At 34.8% G+C, this 18,977-nt stretch overlaps 2 protein-coding genes across 8 annotated transcripts; one reads left to right on the forward strand and one right to left on the reverse strand.

The window, feature by feature from the left end:
- Positions 1-905: 905 nt before the first annotated feature.
- LOC107625671 (uncharacterized) lies at positions 906-4,004 on the forward strand. Of its 5 annotated transcripts, XR_015904897.1 has the most exons (4): positions 906-1,111; positions 1,464-2,762; positions 3,158-3,299; positions 3,606-4,004. XR_015904897.1 is itself a non-coding variant. In XM_016328364.3 (3 exons), the coding sequence occupies exons 1-2, from the start codon at positions 1,707-1,709 to the stop codon at positions 3,242-3,244; spliced, it is 1,143 nt and encodes a 380-aa protein (XP_016183850.1). In that variant the 5' UTR covers positions 906-1,706; the 3' UTR covers positions 3,245-3,275; positions 3,606-4,004. The 5 variants fall into 5 exon arrangements, 3 of the variants coding, with proteins under 3 accessions (XP_016183850.1, XP_016183851.1, XP_020971792.1); XR_001617350.3 differs by having other exon boundaries at positions 906-2,762; XM_016328364.3 differs by having other exon boundaries at positions 906-2,762; positions 3,158-3,275.
- Positions 4,005-5,627: 1,623 nt separating this feature from the next.
- Positions 5,628-9,332, reverse strand: LOC107625673 (uncharacterized). 3 transcript variants are annotated; one of them, XM_088503685.1, is made up of 4 exons: positions 8,269-9,073; positions 7,331-8,011; positions 6,500-6,600; positions 5,628-6,081 (listed from the first exon to the last, which is right to left on the reverse strand). In XM_088503685.1, the coding sequence occupies exons 1-3, from the start codon at positions 8,896-8,898 to the stop codon at positions 6,529-6,531; spliced, it is 1,383 nt and encodes a 460-aa protein (XP_088359811.1). In that variant the 5' UTR covers positions 8,899-9,073; the 3' UTR covers positions 5,628-6,081; positions 6,500-6,528. The 3 variants fall into 3 exon arrangements, with proteins under 3 accessions (XP_088359811.1, XP_088359810.1, XP_088359809.1); XM_088503684.1 differs by having other exon boundaries at positions 5,628-6,084; XM_088503683.1 differs by lacking the exon at positions 5,628-6,081 and having other exon boundaries at positions 6,294-6,600; positions 8,269-9,332.
- Positions 9,333-18,977: the final 9,645 nt, after the last annotated feature.

Raw genomic sequence — 18,977 nt, forward strand, 5'->3', positions numbered from 1 at the left:
ACCATATCGGTTCCTACTTCTACTTCCCCACCATTGGCCTTCAGAGAGTTGCTGGTGAAGTCGGTAGCCTGAGAGTGTTCAGCAGGTTGTTGATCCCAGTTCCATACCCAGATCCCGAGGATGAGTACTGGTTCATCATCGGTGACTGGTACACCAAGAGTCACAAGACTCTCCAAGGCTTCCTTGACAGCGGCCGCTCCATCGGAAGGCCCGGCGGTGTTGTCATCAACGGCCAAATCGCCAAGGGTGACACATCCGACAAGCCCATGTACACAATGAAGGCTGGAAAGACCTACAAGTTGAGAATATGCAACACTGGCAGTGGCGAAGAACCTAGGGTTTTGGTTTGGAATTTTCACTGCTTTGCTTCAAGAGGGTAATTGGAGAAGATGAAGAGCGATTGATTTTTTGTTTCTTTGATATGTTTTGCTTAGAGGGGCACCAATGATTAGCGAAATTGGAGAAGATGAAGAAATTTTGATTTTTTTTAATATGTTTTTGTTTTGTTGCTTAAATTATTTGAAATTATAAAATTAAGATTAATTGAATTTTAAAATTTTGTTAATTTAAAAGAATATTTTTGTCTAATCAAATAAAAGAAGGATGTTTAAAATTTTTTATAAAATTAAATAAAAATATTTTTTTATTTTTATTTAATTAAAGAGGTGTATTAATAAAAATGATAATATAATATATATTTTAAAAAACAAAAATTAAATGTTAATGTAAAAAATAAATTCCACGTAAATTATTATTATTTATTATATTTTAAACGTATCAATACATATAAATTTACTATGGTACCGTAGCAAACACCTAACAAAAAAAAACCACTTATTTATCGATATCAAAAATAATTTGTGTCAAAATGGTCATCCCCTCTTCAACGGAAATTGGGTAAAAATATGTATCCGATACTTTTCATAAAGGAATCATAAATTTAAAACCCCATTGGAAGTTGGAACAAACACAAAAAGAGTTCTAACACTCGACATATTGTTTGCTACATTCACGGAACTTCAACCTTCGTTTGGGGAAATAGGAGCAAGCACAAGGTTCCAATCTGTATGGATTTGATTTGAAGTTTTGAGGAGAAGATGTTGATCACGAGGTACACCTATCTCAATTCCACCTTCCTTCTTCGTTTGTTTCACTCTGTTCCTTTCAGGCTTTATGCTCATTCCCCTTTCCCAATTCCTCCTAACAATAACAATAATAACAATGTGGATGATGCTGTTGCTTCTTTTATCACCCTTCTTGGTAAGCGCCATTTGCCCCCTGTGGTTGAGTTCAACAAGATTTTAGTGTCTCTTGTTAAGATCAAACAATACTCCACTGCTGTTTCGCTCTTTGCACAAATGGATTTTAGGGGAATCACTCCTGAATATTTTACTCTCTGCATCTTGATAAATTGTTTCTGCCATTTGGGTCTCATGGATTCTGCTTTCTCTGTATTGGCCAAGATTATCAAGTTGGGTCATCAATTGGATGTGGTTGCTTTAAATACCTTAATGAAAGGGTTCTGTATAAACAAGAAGGTCAGGGAAGCATTGGAGTTTCATGATAGGGTAAGAGCTATGTGATTTCGGCTTGATGAGGTCACTTATGGGACCTTAATCAATGGACTTTGTAAGATAGGGCAGACAAGAGGAGCCATTGAGTTGCTGCAAAAGCTAGAGAAGCAACCTGTTAAACCCGGCGTAGTAATGTACAACGCTGTTATTGATGGGTTATGTAAAGATGGGCTTGTGACTGACGCTAAGAACTTGTTTCCCAAGATGATTGCACTAGGAATATCTCCTAATGTTGTCAGTTACAGCTCCCTTATTCACGGTTTTTGCTGTGCCAGTCACTTAGAAGAAGCTACACAATTGTTGAGTGAAATGGTTAAAAGCAGCATCAAGCCAAACATATATACCTTTAGTATATTAATTGATGCTTTATGTAAAAAAAGAAGAGCTGGAGAAGCCCAAAAGATATTTGATATGTTGTTGGAAAGTGGCCATAAGCCTAATGTTGTCACTTACAATTCTTTGATTGCTGGTTACTTTCTAATCAATAAAGTGAATGAGGCAGCAAAGTTATTTGACCGCATGAACAAAGCAGGTTTGATACACGATGCTTACAGTTATAACATCATGATTCATGGATATTGCAAGAACAAAATGGTGGATCAAGCGATGAGTCTCTTTAAAGAAATGCGTCACAAAAGTTTAAGTCCAGATAGTATAACTTACAGTACCCTTCTTGATGGATTATGCAAATCAGGGAGAATATCATGCATACAGAATCTTCTTGATGAAATGCACGAAAGTGGACAACCCCCTAATTTAATCACTTACAATATATTGTTAGATGCTTTATGCAAAATCCAACATCTTGATGAAGCAATTGCACTATTTCATAAAATTGTTGACAAGGGGCATCGTCCAGATTTGTACATGTGCACTATTCTTTTGAATGGTTTGTGCAAATGTGGAAGAGTAATGACTGCAAGTAAGTTTTTCCAGCTGCTCTTGATCAACAATTATTGTCTAGATGTTGTGACCTACAATACTATGATACGTGGGCTTTCTAAAGAGGGCTTGATTGATGAAGCAATGGTGTTATTTTCAAAAATGAAAGAAAATAGTTGCCTTCCAAATGCTGCAACTTATGAAACACTTATTCGAGCCCTTCTTGTTAGAAATAAGAATGAGCAAGCAGTAAAGCTTCTTCGTGAAATGATCAGTAAAGGTCTACTAATGGGCAGTAGTAATGAGGTGAGATAAATTATTCAAGTCAAGTGTCACTCTAGTTAGTGTTAGAATAAGAAATGACGTCGAATACATGATACTCACTGCTTCTGATATGCTTTGGTTATCTCTTATATGTGTGTTGATGTGCGTGTGTGTGACTGTCTGGATTTAATTTGACATTGTGATGCTGCATTCGGTTAATTCACATGACATATATATACATAAAAGATGAGTTTTATTGATATGAAGATAATCTGTATGGGTGATAGTTGGTTTAGGGATGTACTAGATTTATACATACTGTCTGATTTGTTTCTCCAATCTGCAAATATAAGCTTTCCATCTTTTTTTTCACCTCTTACTGTATTTATAATTCGAGTACTCCTCCTAACTATATTTTTGGTTTTCTTTTTATTTAGGATTCCAAGTTTATGACTCCCCGTGAGGTGGGACAGATTCTTGAATGGGAATCTCGCTCTTCCAACCAGATGACGAGTGTCGAGTGATGTGTATTATCTCGTATTTCCATATCCTTAGGTTGATAAAGATAAGGATTCTTTGGTAATTTGATGTTGGAAGTTGTTTATTTCTTGAGTTTCATTGTTTCTTGATATTATTTTCCTTTGACATATCGAGGATAGCCGGAAATCTTTAATCTTATTTTCTACAATTGGTATAGATGATACAGAATTGTGCTATGCTCATGGCTTTTGTTACATTGAACAAACTAGATCTTAAATCATATTTTTCTTCTTGGGGGTGCCCAAGCTATGCCTTCGTGTTTCTTTACTATTTAATTATTACTTACTGTGTTTAATTTTGTTTATTTTATTAATCATGTCTTTTCTGATTTTGCATATTTTGTAGATATAATGCAAAATATTGAGAGGGAATGGTCAAGTCATAGATGGCGATCAAGGGTCGATTATACTCATAAAGAACTGCCACTAAAAGCATAACGTAGCATACAAGGGACTAACCGCTGAATACTGGCCATAATCTTCAACTATTATTTGTTTCTTTCTAGAGCATTTTCCCTAACCTGAAGCAAGTTTAAAGGGGGATAAATAATCATATAAATGTTATTTTTAGACTATACTCTTTGTTGCTCTATGCCTCTATGTAACTTTAGGTCATAGATTGAAACTGTGAAAACGACTACTGATATAATTATCAAGTTATGCTGTGTATATTATACTTTTTGGGTGCAGTTCTTTCCTAAATCCTGCTTTATTTCAGTAATGCTAAGGAAACAATATCTAAAGTTATTTTATATATATAACATTTGTAATTATATATTTATTACATCTAAAATTGTATAACTATTTTAATAATAATTAATGAATGTTAATTTTGTCACTTTGGAGTGATTTTTTATTATCTCTCAATCATTATTGTAACGCAAAATACTTGTGCACTCAGGGACGGATCCAAGCATACAAATGAGGGGGCACTTGCCCCATGATGTTTTTAATTTTTGTTTTAAAAGATATAGTTATATATAATATCTCCTCACTTCAAATTTTAAATGACCCCACTACAAATAAAATAAATTCAATTAGCTAAAGTTTTAAATTTATTTTTTTATTTTTTTTATCATTTTGACTATTATTTAACCTAATCAAATTTAATTATTGTACTGTCAATTCTTTATTCTCTTAAACCCTCTTCTTATTTTTATATTTTTAACCTTCTTTTTCTATTCCTTGTCTAATGGTCATCTTCTCTTCATCAAAAAGTAAATTTTAAATTCTCCAATTTTTTTATATAGCTCTCCATGACTCTATGTATCTTTCAATTTCATTATTTTTCTTTTTGATATTTTCAATTGCAATTTTTAATTCAAACAATTATAGTTTAGGTATCAATCTAATATTTTATTTTTTTCGTGACTTTATATATTTTATTTTATTCTCGATTTATTCATTCTTATTACTTATTTTTTATCTTTTGTTCTATTATATGTACCTATGTTGCATATAAAATTTTAAAATGAACTGATTAATTTATTAATTTAGAATATATTTTTATTTTTAAAAATAATGATAAAAAATATTTTAATTATAATATATAATTAAACAGATACATAAAATATTTTATCTAACATTATATCAAAATTAAATTAAAAAAATTATAAAAATTATGTTTTTATTATTTTATATAAACATACTTTTCATATAAAGATTTAATTTTTCTAGTATTTATATATAATTCTAATTTCAAATTATAAATACTAATGTATTATTATGTGCTAATATGCCAGTTAATTCAGTCTTTTATTATTAAATATGTATAAAAAAATTAGTTAGGATAATAAATTACCTATAATTTAATTAAAATATTTTAATTTTAAATTTTAGAAATAAAAAAAATATTTTTTATAAATTATATATAATAAATAGTATTTTAAGAATAAAAGTGTTCGCTAATTCTTTTTAATTTTTATATCTCCATATAATTAATAATATTTAACAAAATTTATTTAATATATATATATTTTTGCCCCCACTTCTAAAATTTTCTGGGTCAGAGTGCCCTTTTATATAAAATACTAAAACAGCAATGCTGTGACATGCGTAAATGATCACGCGGTAGTTTTCTATGCAAGAAAATGGACATGAAAACTTGAAAAGCACTATATCACCGAAATAAAACACTTGTTGTTGCAATTTTGTTATACATGAAGTTGATAAAAGTTTTCAAAATCATTTTATAGGTCACTACCACATTAGCCATTATTTTCAATTCTCTAGTCATTATTGGAAGTGTCATTCAAAGCTTTAAATTAATTGACTGAAGTGTAAAATAGCTTTGACATGATAGGGTTGCCCAAATCAAGACATGTGGCAAGATATAGAAAAGAGTCTATAGAGATAGACGTAATTCTTCATGTTGCATGGGAACATTACTCCCTATAACTCATTATTTCATCACCATTATAGAATACAATGTGTGTCTCAATGTAATGAATATACAAAAGAGATGTCATCCTAGCTATTACAATTTACAACTCTTCTGCTAGGCTAAACCACTCTAGTTATGAACAATATTCAGCATCAAGACCCTGTTATGTTGTGCTAATAGCACTTGCACTGTAACCAAACACATCATCACTTCCAAAATTGAACAAGGAAGCATCAAAATCAGATTGCCAGACAAACCTCACTCAAAAGGTAACATACTTGGTAGCTAGTTCTAATATAAAAATCAAGTGCTCCAAAGTTCTCCTAAAAACTGTGCAAATGAATTCTTCCAACTTGGCTACAAAGACTTAAACAAGCTCACAGAAATGTCCCCAAATGTTGGCTTCAAGGAGAAGATTTTCTAGTAAGTAGTTGCTTTTCTGCTAAAAGATTCACGTTCAATGTATTCAATATTGTTTAATATTAAAATTTCAAGACTAAGCTAAAAAAATTATAAATCTTAAAAAAATATTACACAGAACTCATAATATTTTGACTCATCTTGTCAGATGGTCTTACCCCATTGAAATTTCTCTAGTTAGACCAAAATATATATATATATATATATAATTTCTTCCACCAGGCACTGAAGTTGAAAACCCAGAGATTTATCCATAGCTAGACTTCTTTACTAAATCACTTCTAAACAATAGCCAGCCTTAGAACTATTACAAAAATATCACTACCAATAAGAACATAAAACCACAACCACAATCACATCATACAAATTCACTCAAATATAATTAAACAGTTTGTAGTTCGTAGAGATTCCAGAAATCACAATCCAAATAATCTTACAAGTGATCCAAGTTCTTCTTTTGGCTTTTTCAGGAAGTAGAGAATAGACCTTCTGTCAAAGCAGCTTTGGATGTCAAAGAAGCCCCTAACAGGTTTATTGCCTGAAACATGTATATATAACGAAGGACAAGGATGTTACTATTGTTACTAATTCTAAGATTCCAACCAATAGTTATATCAAAAGTAATCATCAATTCAAGATTTATAAAGCATAAAGTATAACGGAAATTTGTAGGTGCTTTTAGTTTTTAGGCAGTAAAAGTGCGGGTGGGAGATGGTGAAATTTCAAGGATCTTCATGTCCAAAATTATACATAGAGCTTATCTATAGAAATTTATTCCTCATTCTTTTACCATCAAACCGAACACAACCTAAGGGGAAAAAAAAGGTGTGCTAGAACCTATTTAATAATCACCACTTCGCATCATGAGACATTACCGTTATGAAAATAGATGTCCTAGTGTCTCTATAGCAGCTGGTGGATTAAATAACATTGATAATGTTTGAATGTAATTAAATATGTAATCATCAATTGCTCCTCTTGAAATATTATAAACAGCCAAGTTCTCATCCTTCAACATACACCAAGAATAAGACATGAGAAGCAGAAGCAATGTGTAATGTGTTAGGGTGAGTGTTACTTGTGTTATAATGAGTGCATTATTATAGAGAGTGTTACAAAATCTCAAGTTATATTGAGGAACATATTGGAGGATATTAATAATAAAATTCCCTTATTATCTGTTATTTACTTTGACAATGACTCCAATTGTTATCTTGCTTTAAAGCAGCTAAGAATTTTTCAATATAAAATTAGAAGTGGATTGTTACCTCTGCTTTCCCAATGCTGATCACATGTTCCTCCAAATCATCCAATGGAGCATTTATATTTTGTAACAATGAAATGCTGGAAGCATTAGCCAGTGGTGTCACATGCAGATCATCCCACACAACAAACAGTGATGGCCTCCTCACAAATCCGAGTTTAAAGCTATCAGAGAGTCTCGGTTCGAATAGCTTCGTGTAACAAGCATCTTTTACTAGACTAGGGTTCCTTGAGATCGCATCATTGCTGCCATAATAGTAAATAGGATCCTGTTGCTCAGAAAACAGTTGCAGCCCAGTCCTTAAACCGAATTTTGGTGCCACTTGCGGATCAAGCAAGAGATCATTTGAATTTCCCTTGAACCATAAGCTACTGAAGCTCTTCACACTTTTGTACAAGTTGTTGATGCATCCCAGAGAAGCATTTCCATCCAAAAGCTTCATAGTGGATCCAATTGGTGTTGTGAGGAAGCTGAATAGAAAATCAACAAAATCCTCCTCAGCTTCAGCATACACTATTTTCTTCAATGATTTTCTCGCAAATATCTTAATCGTTCTCTTAATTTGTGTGGGCTTTCCACCAACTTTTGGTGAGAAGGTGTACAGAGGCTTAGATTCTTCGCTTGCCAAGAACACATCACTGAGGGGAGAATTGGAGGTTAATGCTCGCTTCATTAACTCCAACATCTAAAACAAAATAATTGAAAAAAAAAATGTAAAATGATAATGTAATTCATCATTAAAAGTAAGAAGAGCTTGATTCCTGAAAATCCTTCACTTCATTATGGATATTCCACCACAACTTTGCCACTTCAATGGTGTTCATTGAACCAGTAGCATCTATGTCCTATTACCAAGAATTCCGACTAACAAGATTTTAATGCTAAATTAACACGTATGCAATTATAAACACACAGCGTAAGGTGAATGAAAAGAAATTTTACCCCCTTGAGGCTAACAACTTTGGTCATCTCGCTGAGATTTTTAAAATCCGTGTAGCCAAGCTTGACAAGTTCCTTCATCAAGTTTCCAGGAAAATTTTGGAGCACTTTTAAATCATCAAAAACCATGTACATGGCTTCCCCTTTAAGAAAAACGCCAACTTCACCAGAATCTTCCAAAAGCTTCATTTCTCTGTCCATCAGTTTCCGACACGAAGGGCAACTAGCACCTGCAAAAGTACTTAACAAGAAAGAATTATCACTCTTACATTTGGTACTGCACATGAAGCACCTTGTAGGCTCAGTGTCATCCACATTCAGCTTCAGTTTCTTGCAAAGGCTTTCGTAAGGGTTTCGCGGTCGAAGCAGCATTTGCTTGCAAATCGGGTTCCAGAAAACCTCATCACTTGAGTTCTCCACGCTACGGTACAGATTGTTGATGCAGCCAAGCTCTGGTTGTTGATCATGGTGGTTGTTTTCCGAAACGAGTCGAATGATAGTACCGAGTGGAATAGTGAGGAAGCTGAAAAGTGTGTCTACGAAGTCTCTGGTTGCTTCAGCCACAACTACACGATTTTTCTCTCTGTCTACCAAAAGTCTCAAGGTGAACGTTTGGTGTTCCTTGGAAGCCATTACGAAAAGAAACGCAGGGTTTGATGATTTTGTAGGTGTTATGATTTGCCTCTTTGATTTCTAGAATGCTATGCTGTTTGAAGTTGGATAGAAGAGAAATGGTTAGAGAAGTAAAAGAAGGAGACTCCTTCGTGAGGAAGCTAACGAGTGCACTGGCGACTGGACATATTCACTGTTTTTAGCTTTCTGTCCGACCAAAAAGAAAAGAAAAATAAAAACCTTTTTACGCTTTATCTTTTATTAATTAATGGTCTAAATCTAATAGTAAAATTATAAATTACTTTACTGATACTCCTATTAGGATGGCAAAAAACTTTGTATCCAAGGGTATTCGGGAAATTACTTGCAATAGATGAGCTAACGGAGATCCTTAGAATTTGTATGGGACAGAGATTTGTCTTTGTGAATAAATGAAAACGGGGACGAGAATTGAGATACCTGCCACGAAGATCTGTAAAATTCTCGTGAAAAAAAAAAAACTTAAATATTCTTATGTAAATACATGTTTAATGATTTTTTTTAGTTTTAATAAAAAATAAATTAATAATGTATATAATATTTAAATTTATAATAACTAATTATTTAAATTTATGTCATTATAAAAAAGAGTATTATTATTTAATTATGATCAACTACCAAAAATTATTATATTATTTTATTAAAAGTTTTTTATTTTATTTTATTTTAATTTGTATGTTAAAGATTCATGTATTAAATATATTGATTATGTTAAATTTGTATTTAGATTATATTTTAATTTGATATATTTAGTTAAATTGTATTAAATTTTATATGATTGTGTTATTTTTTTTTTTTAAAATTTAATATCTACGAATACATGCAATTCTGTAAATATCTGTCTTGAGGAAGAAAAAGAAGATAAAAAAAACATAAGAATTCAAATCAAATAAAAAATACACTAAAATTAAAATAAAAAATAAAAGAGATAGATTGAAATTGAATAAAAAGATAATCACTCAATTTTCTATCTAATTTTTTGATGTAATAAAAAAAAGACTTTTCAACTTAATTTGTTTACGCCATAGTTTGAAAATTGAATCGAATAATTTCTCAACTTTCTATCCAATTTTTCGATGCAATAAGAGAGAGGCTCTCTCAATCTCATTTGTTCATATCATAGTTTAATCACGAAATCAAAAAATTTTTTAAACCTCCAAATCACTTTATATAAACTATCACAATTTATGAGATATTTATAATTTTATATTAGGTAAAAAAAATTTTAAACTCATTAACATAAAGTCTAATACAATAATTAAATAAATAAAATTAAAAAACATCAAATTAAATTGAATATTTTAAAAATATAATTTAATAATTTTAAAAAATATTTAATCTCTTTATATTACAAATATTTAAATCACATATTATATTTTGTCTAAAAAATAAATAAAAACTTATAATAAAAATAAGGCAAAAATAAGAGATATTTTATTAAATGGGACAAAAAATGAGAGAGAAATCCCCGCTCACATAGAAATTCATTCACCATTCCTAACTCCTACCTTTAAATGTTATAAACTTATAATCATCAGATTTATTTTCTTTTTGTCAGAAGTCATCAGATTTTGAATATATACCTTTTTTTTTATTTCAGAGAAATGATTCTAAAGTCTAATCAAATTTTACTTGGGTTTATGGGTTTTTGTTGTGGGCAAAAAAGACTTGGACTGTTTTAACTTTTAATGATGGTGCTTTAATGCCGATTAAACTTATCATATATTTATACACATACTCACCAACTAGCTGTTACACACACTGTTTTTTCTCTGTACATTTGATCTCAAAACTTGTTTGAGAAGCCATGAACGGTGCTGATGATTCAGGAGAAGCAGGACAAAGAAACCTCCCTCTACTAAGGAGCAAAATCTGCTAAAGAGAAGTAAAAAGAAAGTGAGAAAGGACGGTGAAAGTTTTTCAGGAAGCCAACAACCTGTGCCAAGAGAAGAAGATTGGGTGATTAAAGTTTAGTTTGGTAAAACTTTTTGAAGAGGTGTTTGTGCTTTTTAAAAGCTCAAATACCTTATTTTGTGTTTGGTAAATAAAAAAGATCATGTGCTTGTGCTTGTAGTTTTTAAAAGATCGGGTACTTTTGAAAGCACATAAAATAGAGCTTTTCAAAGTTGGCTTGTACTTTTCAAAATTTAAAAGTCTAATATAACCTCACATGTTAACTAATTTTCAAATTTAATACTTGCATTTATGTCTATTATAGTATTTTTAAATTTTAAAAGCTATTTTACCAAATGCAATTGTTGCTACTTGTATTTATTAAAAGCAATTTTTAATTTGATTTATCAAACATAAATGCTACAACTTTTAAAAAGCCATCTTTTAAAAGTTAGCTTTTATAATCTACTTTTAAAAAGTAAAAGCTTTACCAAACTAAGTCTAAAGATAGTACAAGCACCGAAAACCAATCTAAAAATCGATCATTTGCTCAAACCGTGAAGAATGGCCCCATGAACAGCCACACTGAAGGTGAAGATTTAGATTTGGCTATCGACACCGGAAAGGAAGAAGCAGGAGGAGATAAGATAGACAAGGTGAGTGATTCAGAGTCTGACATCAGAGTGGAAAAAATTGAAGAAGGACTTTTTAATATTGTCATCAGTGAAGAGACTGAAAGAAAATTATGGAAGCCATGGTGGAACACGTTAATAGTAAAACTGTTGGGGCAAAAGGTGGGATATGCAGCAATGAAAAGAAGATTAGAGATAATGTGGTGTAACAAGGGAAGTCTTGATGTCATTGACTTAGGATAGGACTTCTATTTAGTCAAATTTTACTCAAATGAAGATTTTGATTTTGCCTTATTGGAAGGACCATGGAAGCTTTATGATCATTATCTAACGATGAGGCTTTGGGAACCTAACTTCAACCCTCAAACAGCCACTATAGACAAGGTAACAGCATGGATTAGACTCCCAGGGCTACCTATTGAACTCTGGCACACGAAATCGTGATCGCACACTTTTCACACAACTCCGTGCAGCTGACTAGCAAGTGCACTGGGTCGTCCAAGTAATACCTTACATGAGTAAAGGTCGATCCAACGGAGATTGTCGGCTTGAAGCAAGCTATGTCATCCTTGTAAATCTTAGTCAGGCGGATTCAAATGGTTATGGGATTTTGATAATTAAAATATAATTAAAATAGAAAATAAGATAGAAGTACTTATGTAATTCATTTGTGGGATTTCAGATAAGCGTATGAAGATGCTTTGTTCCTTCTGAACCTCTGCTTTCCTATTGCCTTCATCCAATCATTCATATTCCTTTCCATGGCAAGCTGTATGTTGGGGGATCACCGTTGTCAATGGCTACCGTCCGTCCTCTCAGTGAAAATGGTCCAAATGCGCTGTCACCGCACGGCTAATCATCTGTCGGTTCTCACTCATGTTGGAATAGGATCTATTGATCCTTTTGCGTCTGTCACTACGTCCAACACTCGCGAGTTTGAAGCTCGTCACAGTCATCCCTTCCCAGATCCTACTCGGAATACCACAGACAAGGTTTAGACTTTCTGGATCTCAGGAATGGCTGCCAATAATTCTAGCCTATACCACGAAGGTTCTAATCTTAGATTAGAAACCCAAGAGATATGCATTCAAGCTCGTTTTCAGGTAGAACGGAAGTGGTTGTCAGGCACGTGTTCATAGGTGAGAATGGTGATGAGTGTCACTAGTTCATCACATTCATCATGTTCTTGTGTGCGAATGAATATCTTAGAATAAGAATAAGCTTGAATTAAATGGAAAACAGTAGTAATTGCATTAACTCATGAAGAACAGCAGAGCTCCACACCTTAATCTATGAGGTGTAGAAATTCCACCGTTGAAAATACATAAGTGAAAATAGGATAGACATGGCCGAGTGGCCAGCCTCCCATGGAGGTCTCAGAAGATAAAAGTTACATAATGTGTTCCAGAGATCAAAATACAATAGTAAAATGTCCTATTTATAATGAACTGGTAACCTAGGGTTTACAGAAAGGAGTAAATGATGCAGAAATTCACTTCCGGGGCCCACTTGGTGTGTGCTTGGGCTGAGCATTGAAGCTTTTTCGTGCTTGGGCTGTTTCTGGAGTTAAATGCCAGCTTTTGTGCCAGTTTGGGCGTTTAACTCCAATTCTGGTGCCAGTTTGGGCGTTTTATGCCAGAAATTTTAGGCTGACTTTGAACGCCGGTTTGGGCCATCAAATCTCGGGCAAAGTATGGACTATTATATATTGCTGGAAAGCTCAAGATGTCTATTTTTCAACGCAATTAGGAGCGCACCAATTGAACTTTTGTAGCTCCAGAAAATTCACTTCGAATTCAGGGAGGTCAGAATCCAACAGCATCTGCAGTCCTTTTTGAGCCTCTGAATCAGATTTTTGCTCAGGTCCCTCAATTTCAGCTAGAAAATACCTGAAATCACAGAAAAACACACAAACTCATAGTAAAGTCCAGAAATATGATTTTTATTTAAAAACTAATAAAAATATAATAAAAAGTAACTTAAACATATTAAAAACTACCTAAAAATAATGCCAAAAAGCGTATAAATTATCCGCTCATCACAACACCAAACTTAAATTGTTGCTTGTCCCCAAGCAACTAAAAGTAAAGTAGGATAAAAAGAAGAGAATATACAATAAATTTTGAAAACATCTATGAAGATCAGTCTTAATTAGATGAGCGGGGCTCTTAGCTTTTTGCTTCTGAACAGTTTTGGCATCTCACTTTATCCTTTGAAGTTCAGAATGATTGGCATATATAGGAACTTAGAATTCAGATAGTGTTATTGATTCTCCTATTTCAGTATGTTGATTCTTGAACACAGCTACTTTATGAGTCTTGGCCGTGACCCTAAGCATTTTGTTTTCCAGTATTACCACCGGATACATAAATGCCACAGACACATAACTGGGTGAACCTTTTCAGATTGTGACTCAGCTTTGCTAGAGTCCCCAGTTAGAGGTGTCCAGAGCTCTTAAGCACACTCTTTTTGCTTTTGACCACGACTTTAGCCGCTCAGTCTCAAGCTTTTCACTTGACACCTTCACGCCACAAGCACATGGTTAGGGACAGCTTGGTTTAGCCGCTTAGGCTAAGATTTTATTCCTGTGGGCCCTCCTATCCACTAATGCTCAAAGCCTTGGATCCTTTTTATTTTACCCTTGCCTTTTGGTTTAAAGGGCTATTGGCTTTTTCTGCTTGCTTTTTCTTTTTCTTTCTTTTTCTTTTATTTTTTCGCCATTTTTTTCAAGCTTTTCACTGCTTTTTCTTACTTCAAGAATTAATTATATGATTTTTCAGATTATCAAATAATATTTCTCCTTTTTCATCATTCTTTCAAGAGCCAACAATTTTAACATTCATAAACAAATTCAAAAATATGCACTGTTCACGCATTCATTCAGAAAACAAAAAGTATTGCCACCACATCAAAATAATTAAACTATTTTAAAATTTAAAATTCATGTACTTCTTTTTCTTTTGCAATTAAAAATATTTTTTATTTAAGAAAGGTGAAGGATTCATAGGACATTCATAACTTTAAAGCATAGACACTAAGACACTAATGATCATGTAATAAAGACACAAACATAGATAGAACATAAAGCATAATTTTTAAAAAACAGAAAAATAAGAGCAAGGAGATTAAAGAACGGGTCCACCTTAGTGATGGCGGCTAGTTCTTCCTCTTGAAGATCCAATGGAACGCTTGAGCTCCTCTATGTCTCTTTCTTGCCTTTGTTGCTCCTCCCTCATGGCTTTTTGGTCTTCTCTAATTTCATGAAGGAGGATGGAATGCTCTTGGTGTTCCACCCTTATTTGTCTCATGTTGGAACTTAATTCACCTAGGGAGGTGTTAATTTGCTCCCAATAATTTTGTGGAGGGAAGTGCATCCCATGAGGCATCTCAGGGATTTCATGATGAAGAATTTCCTCATGCTCTTGTTGAGGTCCATGAGTGGGCTCTCTTGCTTGCTCCATCCTTTTCTTAGTGATAGGCTTGTCCTCATCAATGAGGATATCTTCCTCTATGTCAATTCCAGCTGAATTGTAGAGGTGACAAATGAGATGAGGGAAGGCTAACCTTGCAAAAGTAGAGGACTTGTCCGCCACCTTGTAGAGTTCTAGGGATATAACCTCATGAACTTCTACTTCCTCTCTATTCATGATGCTATGGATCATGATAGCCCGGTCTATAGTAACTTCAGACTGGTTGCTAGTGGGAATGATTGAGCGTTGGATGAACTCCAACCATCCCCTAGCCACTGGCTTGAGGTCAAGCCTTCTTAGTTGAACCGGCTTCCCTCTTGAATTTCTCTTCCATTGAGCGCCTTCCACACAAATGTCCATAAGGACTTGATCCAACCTTTGATCAAAGTTGACCCTTCTAGTGTAGGGACGTGCATCTCCTTGGATCATTGGCAAGTTGAATGCCAACCTTACATTTTCCGGACTGAAAACTAAGTATTTCCCCCGGACCATTGTAAGCTAATTCTTTGGGTCCGGGTTCACACTTTGATAATGGTTTTTGGTGGTCCATGCATTAGCATAGAACTCTTGAACCATTAAGATCCTGACTTATTGAATGGGGTTGGTGAGAATTTCCCAACCTCTTCTTCGAATCTCATGTCGAATATTTGGATATTCACTCTTTTTGAGCTTGAAAGGGACCTCAGGGATCACCTTCTTCTTGGCCACAACTTCATAGAAGTGGTCTTGATGGACCTTTGAGATGAATCTCTCCATCTCCCATGACTCGAAGGTGGAAGTAATTGCCTTCCCTTTCCTCTTTCTAGAGGTTTCTCCGGCCTTAGGTGCCATAAATGGTTATGAAAAACAAAAAGCTTTAGCTTTTCCCACACCAAACTTAGAATGGTTGCTCGTCCTCAAGCAAAAGAAGAAAGAAAAGAGTAGAAGAAGAAGTAATGGAGGAGATGGAGGGTTGGTGTAGGTTCGGCCAAGTTGGAGAGAAGTGTGTATGATGTGTGAAAATGAAGGTGGTAAGGAGGGGTATTTATAGGGTAAGAGAGAGGGGGTATTCGTGTATTAGGGGTTGGGTTTGGGAGGGAAAGTGTGAGTTGAGGTAGGTGGGAATCCTGTGGGGTCCACAGATCCTGAGGTGTCAAGGATTTCTCATCCCTGCTCCATTCTGGCGTGTAAACGCCCTCTGATTGCCAATCCTGGTGTTAAACGCCAGGTTGCTGCCCATTTCTGGCATTAAACGCCAGTCTGGTGCCCTTTTCTGGTGTTAAACGCCAGTCTGGTGCCCTTTTCTGGCGTTAAACGCTACCCTTACTGGCGTTTAAACGCTAGTAAGCTCATCTTCCAGGGTGTGCTGTTTTTAATGCTATTTTTTATTTTGTTTTGATTTTTGCAGTTGTTTTTGTGACTCCACATGATCATCAACCTAAGAAAAACATAAAATAACAATGAAAAATGGAAATTCAACATAGATAAGTAAAAATTGGGTTGCCTCCCAACAAGCGCTTCTTTAATGTCAATATCTTGACAGTGGGCTCTCATGGAGTCTCACAGATACTCAGAGCATGATGATGGCCTCCTAACACCAAAATTAGAGTTTGAATGTGGGGGCTCTATTTGACTATGCATTGAGAGAAGCTTGTCATGCTTCTTCTCCATGTGTACAGAAGGAGAGTCTTTGGCTTTAAATACAAGGTAGTCCTCATTCACTTGAAGGACCAATTTTCCTCTGTCAACATCAATCACAGCTTTTGCTGTGGCTAGGAAGGGTCTGCCAAGGATGATGGATTCATCCTTATTCTTCCCAGTGTCCAGGATTATGAAGTCAGCAGGGATGTAAAGGCCTTCAACCTTCACCAAGACATCCTCTACAAGTCCATAAGCCTGTTTTCTTGAATTGTCTGCCATCTCTAGTGAGATTCTTGCAGCTTGCACCTCAAGGATCCCTAGTTTCTCCATTACAGAGAGGGGCATGAGGTTTATACTTGACCCCAGGTCACACAGAGCCTTCTCAAAGGTCATGGTACCTATGGTACAAGGTATTAAGAACTTTCTAGGATCCTGTCTCTTCTGAGGTAATTTCAGTTGAACCGGATCATTCAGTTCATTGATGAGCAATGGAGGTTCATCCTCCCAAGTCTCATTACCAAATAACTTGGTATTTAGCTTCATGATTGCTCCAAGGTACTTAGTAACTTGCTCTTCAGCAATATCTTCATCCTCTTCAGAGGAAGAATACTCATCAGAGCTCATGAATGGCAAAAGTAGGTTTAATAGAATCTCTATGGTCTCTGTATGAGCCACAGATTCCCTTGGTTCCTCATTAGGGAACTCCTTGGAGGTCAGTGGACGTCCATTGAGGTATTCCTCAGTGGAAATAACTGTCTTTCCCTCCTCTATGCATTCGGCCATATGGGATGTGTTTATGGCCTTGCACTATCTCTTGGGATTCTCTTCTATATTGCTTGGGAGAGCACTAGGAGGGAGTTCAGTAACTTTCTTACTCAACTGACCCACTTGTGCCTCCAAATTTCTAATGGAAGACCTTGTTTCAGTCATGAAACTAAGAGTGGCCTTAGATAGATCAGAGACTATATTTGCTAAGTCAGAATGACTCTGCTCAGAGTTCTTTGTTTGTTGCTGAGAAGATGATGGAAAAGGTTTGCTATTGCTAAACCGATTTCTTCCACCATTATTGTTGTTGAAGCTTTGTTGAGGCTTCTGTTGGTCCTTCCATGAGAGATTTGGATGATTTCTCCATGAAGGATTATAGGTGTTTCCATAGGGTTCTCCCATGTAATTCACCTCTTCCATTGCAGGGTTCTCAAGATCATAAGCTTCTTTTTCAGAAGATGCTTCTTTAGTACTGCCTGTTGCTGCTTGCATTCCAGACAAACTCTGAGAAATCATATTGACTTGTTGAGTCAATATTTTATTCTGAGTCAATATGGCATTCAGAGTATCAATCTCAAGAACTCCTTTCTTCTGAGTTATCCCATTATTCACAGGATTTCTTTCAGAAGTGTACATGAATTGGTTATTTGCAACCATTTCAATGAGTTCCTGGGATTCTTCAGGCGTCTTCTTCAGATGAAGAGATCCACCAGCAGAGTTGTCCAATGACATCTTGGACAGTTCAGACAGACCATCATAGAATATGCATATAATGCTCCATTCTAAAAGCATGCCAGAAGGACACCTTCTGATCAGTTGCTTGTATCTTTCCCAAGCTTCATAGAGGGATTCGCCTTCCTTCTGTCTGAAGGTTTGGACTTTCACTCTAAGCTTACTCAATTTTTGAGGTGGAAAAAACTTTGCCAAGAAGGCATTGACCAGCTTTTCCCAAGAGTTCAGGCTTTCTTTAGGTTGTGAGTCCAACCAAGTCCTAGCTCTGTCTCTTACAGCAAAAGGGAAGAGCATAAGTCTGTAGACCTCAGGGTCAACCCCATGGGTCTTAACAGTGTCATAGATTTGCAAGAATTCAGCTAAGAACTGATGAGGATCTTCCAATGGAAGTCCATGATACTTGCAATTCTGCTGCATTAGAGAAACTAATTGAGGCTTAAGCTCAAAGTTGTTTGCTCCAATTGCAGGAATTGAGATGCTTTTTTCACAGAAGTCAGAAGAAGGTGCAATGAAGTCACCAAGAATTTCTGTCAGGTCCTCTTTAGAGTTTTGTGCTTTAGCTGCTCTTAGCTTTCTCTTCAGAGTCCTTTCAGGTTTAGGATCAGCTTCAACAAGAATACCTTTATCTTTGTTCCTGCTCATATGATGGAGAAGAAGACAAAGAAAGTATAGAATCCTCTATGTGACAGTATAGAGATTCCTTAATGTGTCAGAGAAAAAGAAGAATGAAAGGATGAGGTAGAGAGGAGAATTCAAACTTATGAAGAAGGAGAGAGTCCGAATTGCTGATTGAGGAGGAGTGTTAGTCCTTAAATAGAATAAGATGAGGAGGGGGAAAGAATTCGGATTTAAATTAAAATAAAAGGAAAATATTTTTGTTTTTATTTTAAATTATAGTTAGATTTCGAAAATTTAGAAAGGGAAATAAAATGAAGTTTAAAAACTAAAT

This window comes from Arachis ipaensis, chromosome B2, assembly GCF_059453495.1.
Source record: "Arachis ipaensis isolate K30076 ecotype BB chromosome B2, ASM5945349v1, whole genome shotgun sequence".
Lineage (NCBI taxonomy): Eukaryota > Viridiplantae > Streptophyta > Magnoliopsida > Fabales > Fabaceae > Arachis > Arachis ipaensis.

What these genes read in the sequence shown, in the direction of transcription:
- LOC107625671 (XM_021116133.2), top strand. Translation starts at nt 1,707, where the DNA reads ATGTACAACGCTGTTATTGATGGGTTATGTAAAGATGGGCTTGTGACT. An exon ending in TAATGGGCAGTAGTAATGAG is followed by an intron (nt 2,763 to 3,157) that starts GTGAGATAAATT and finishes CTTTTTATTTAG; the next exon opens with GATTCCAAGTTTATGACTCC.
- LOC107625673 (XM_088503685.1), bottom strand. Translation starts at nt 8,898, where the DNA reads ATGGCTTCCAAGGAACACCAAACGTTCACCTTGAGACTTTTGGTAGAC. An exon ending in AAGTTGTTAGCCTCAAGGGG is followed by an intron (nt 8,012 to 8,268) that starts GTAAAATTTCTT and finishes ATTTTGTTTTAG; the next exon opens with ATGTTGGAGTTAATGAAGCG. An exon ending in TCAGCATTGGGAAAGCAGAG is followed by an intron (nt 6,601 to 7,330) that starts GTAACAATCCAC and finishes TACATGTTTCAG; the next exon opens with GCAATAAACCTGTTAGGGGC.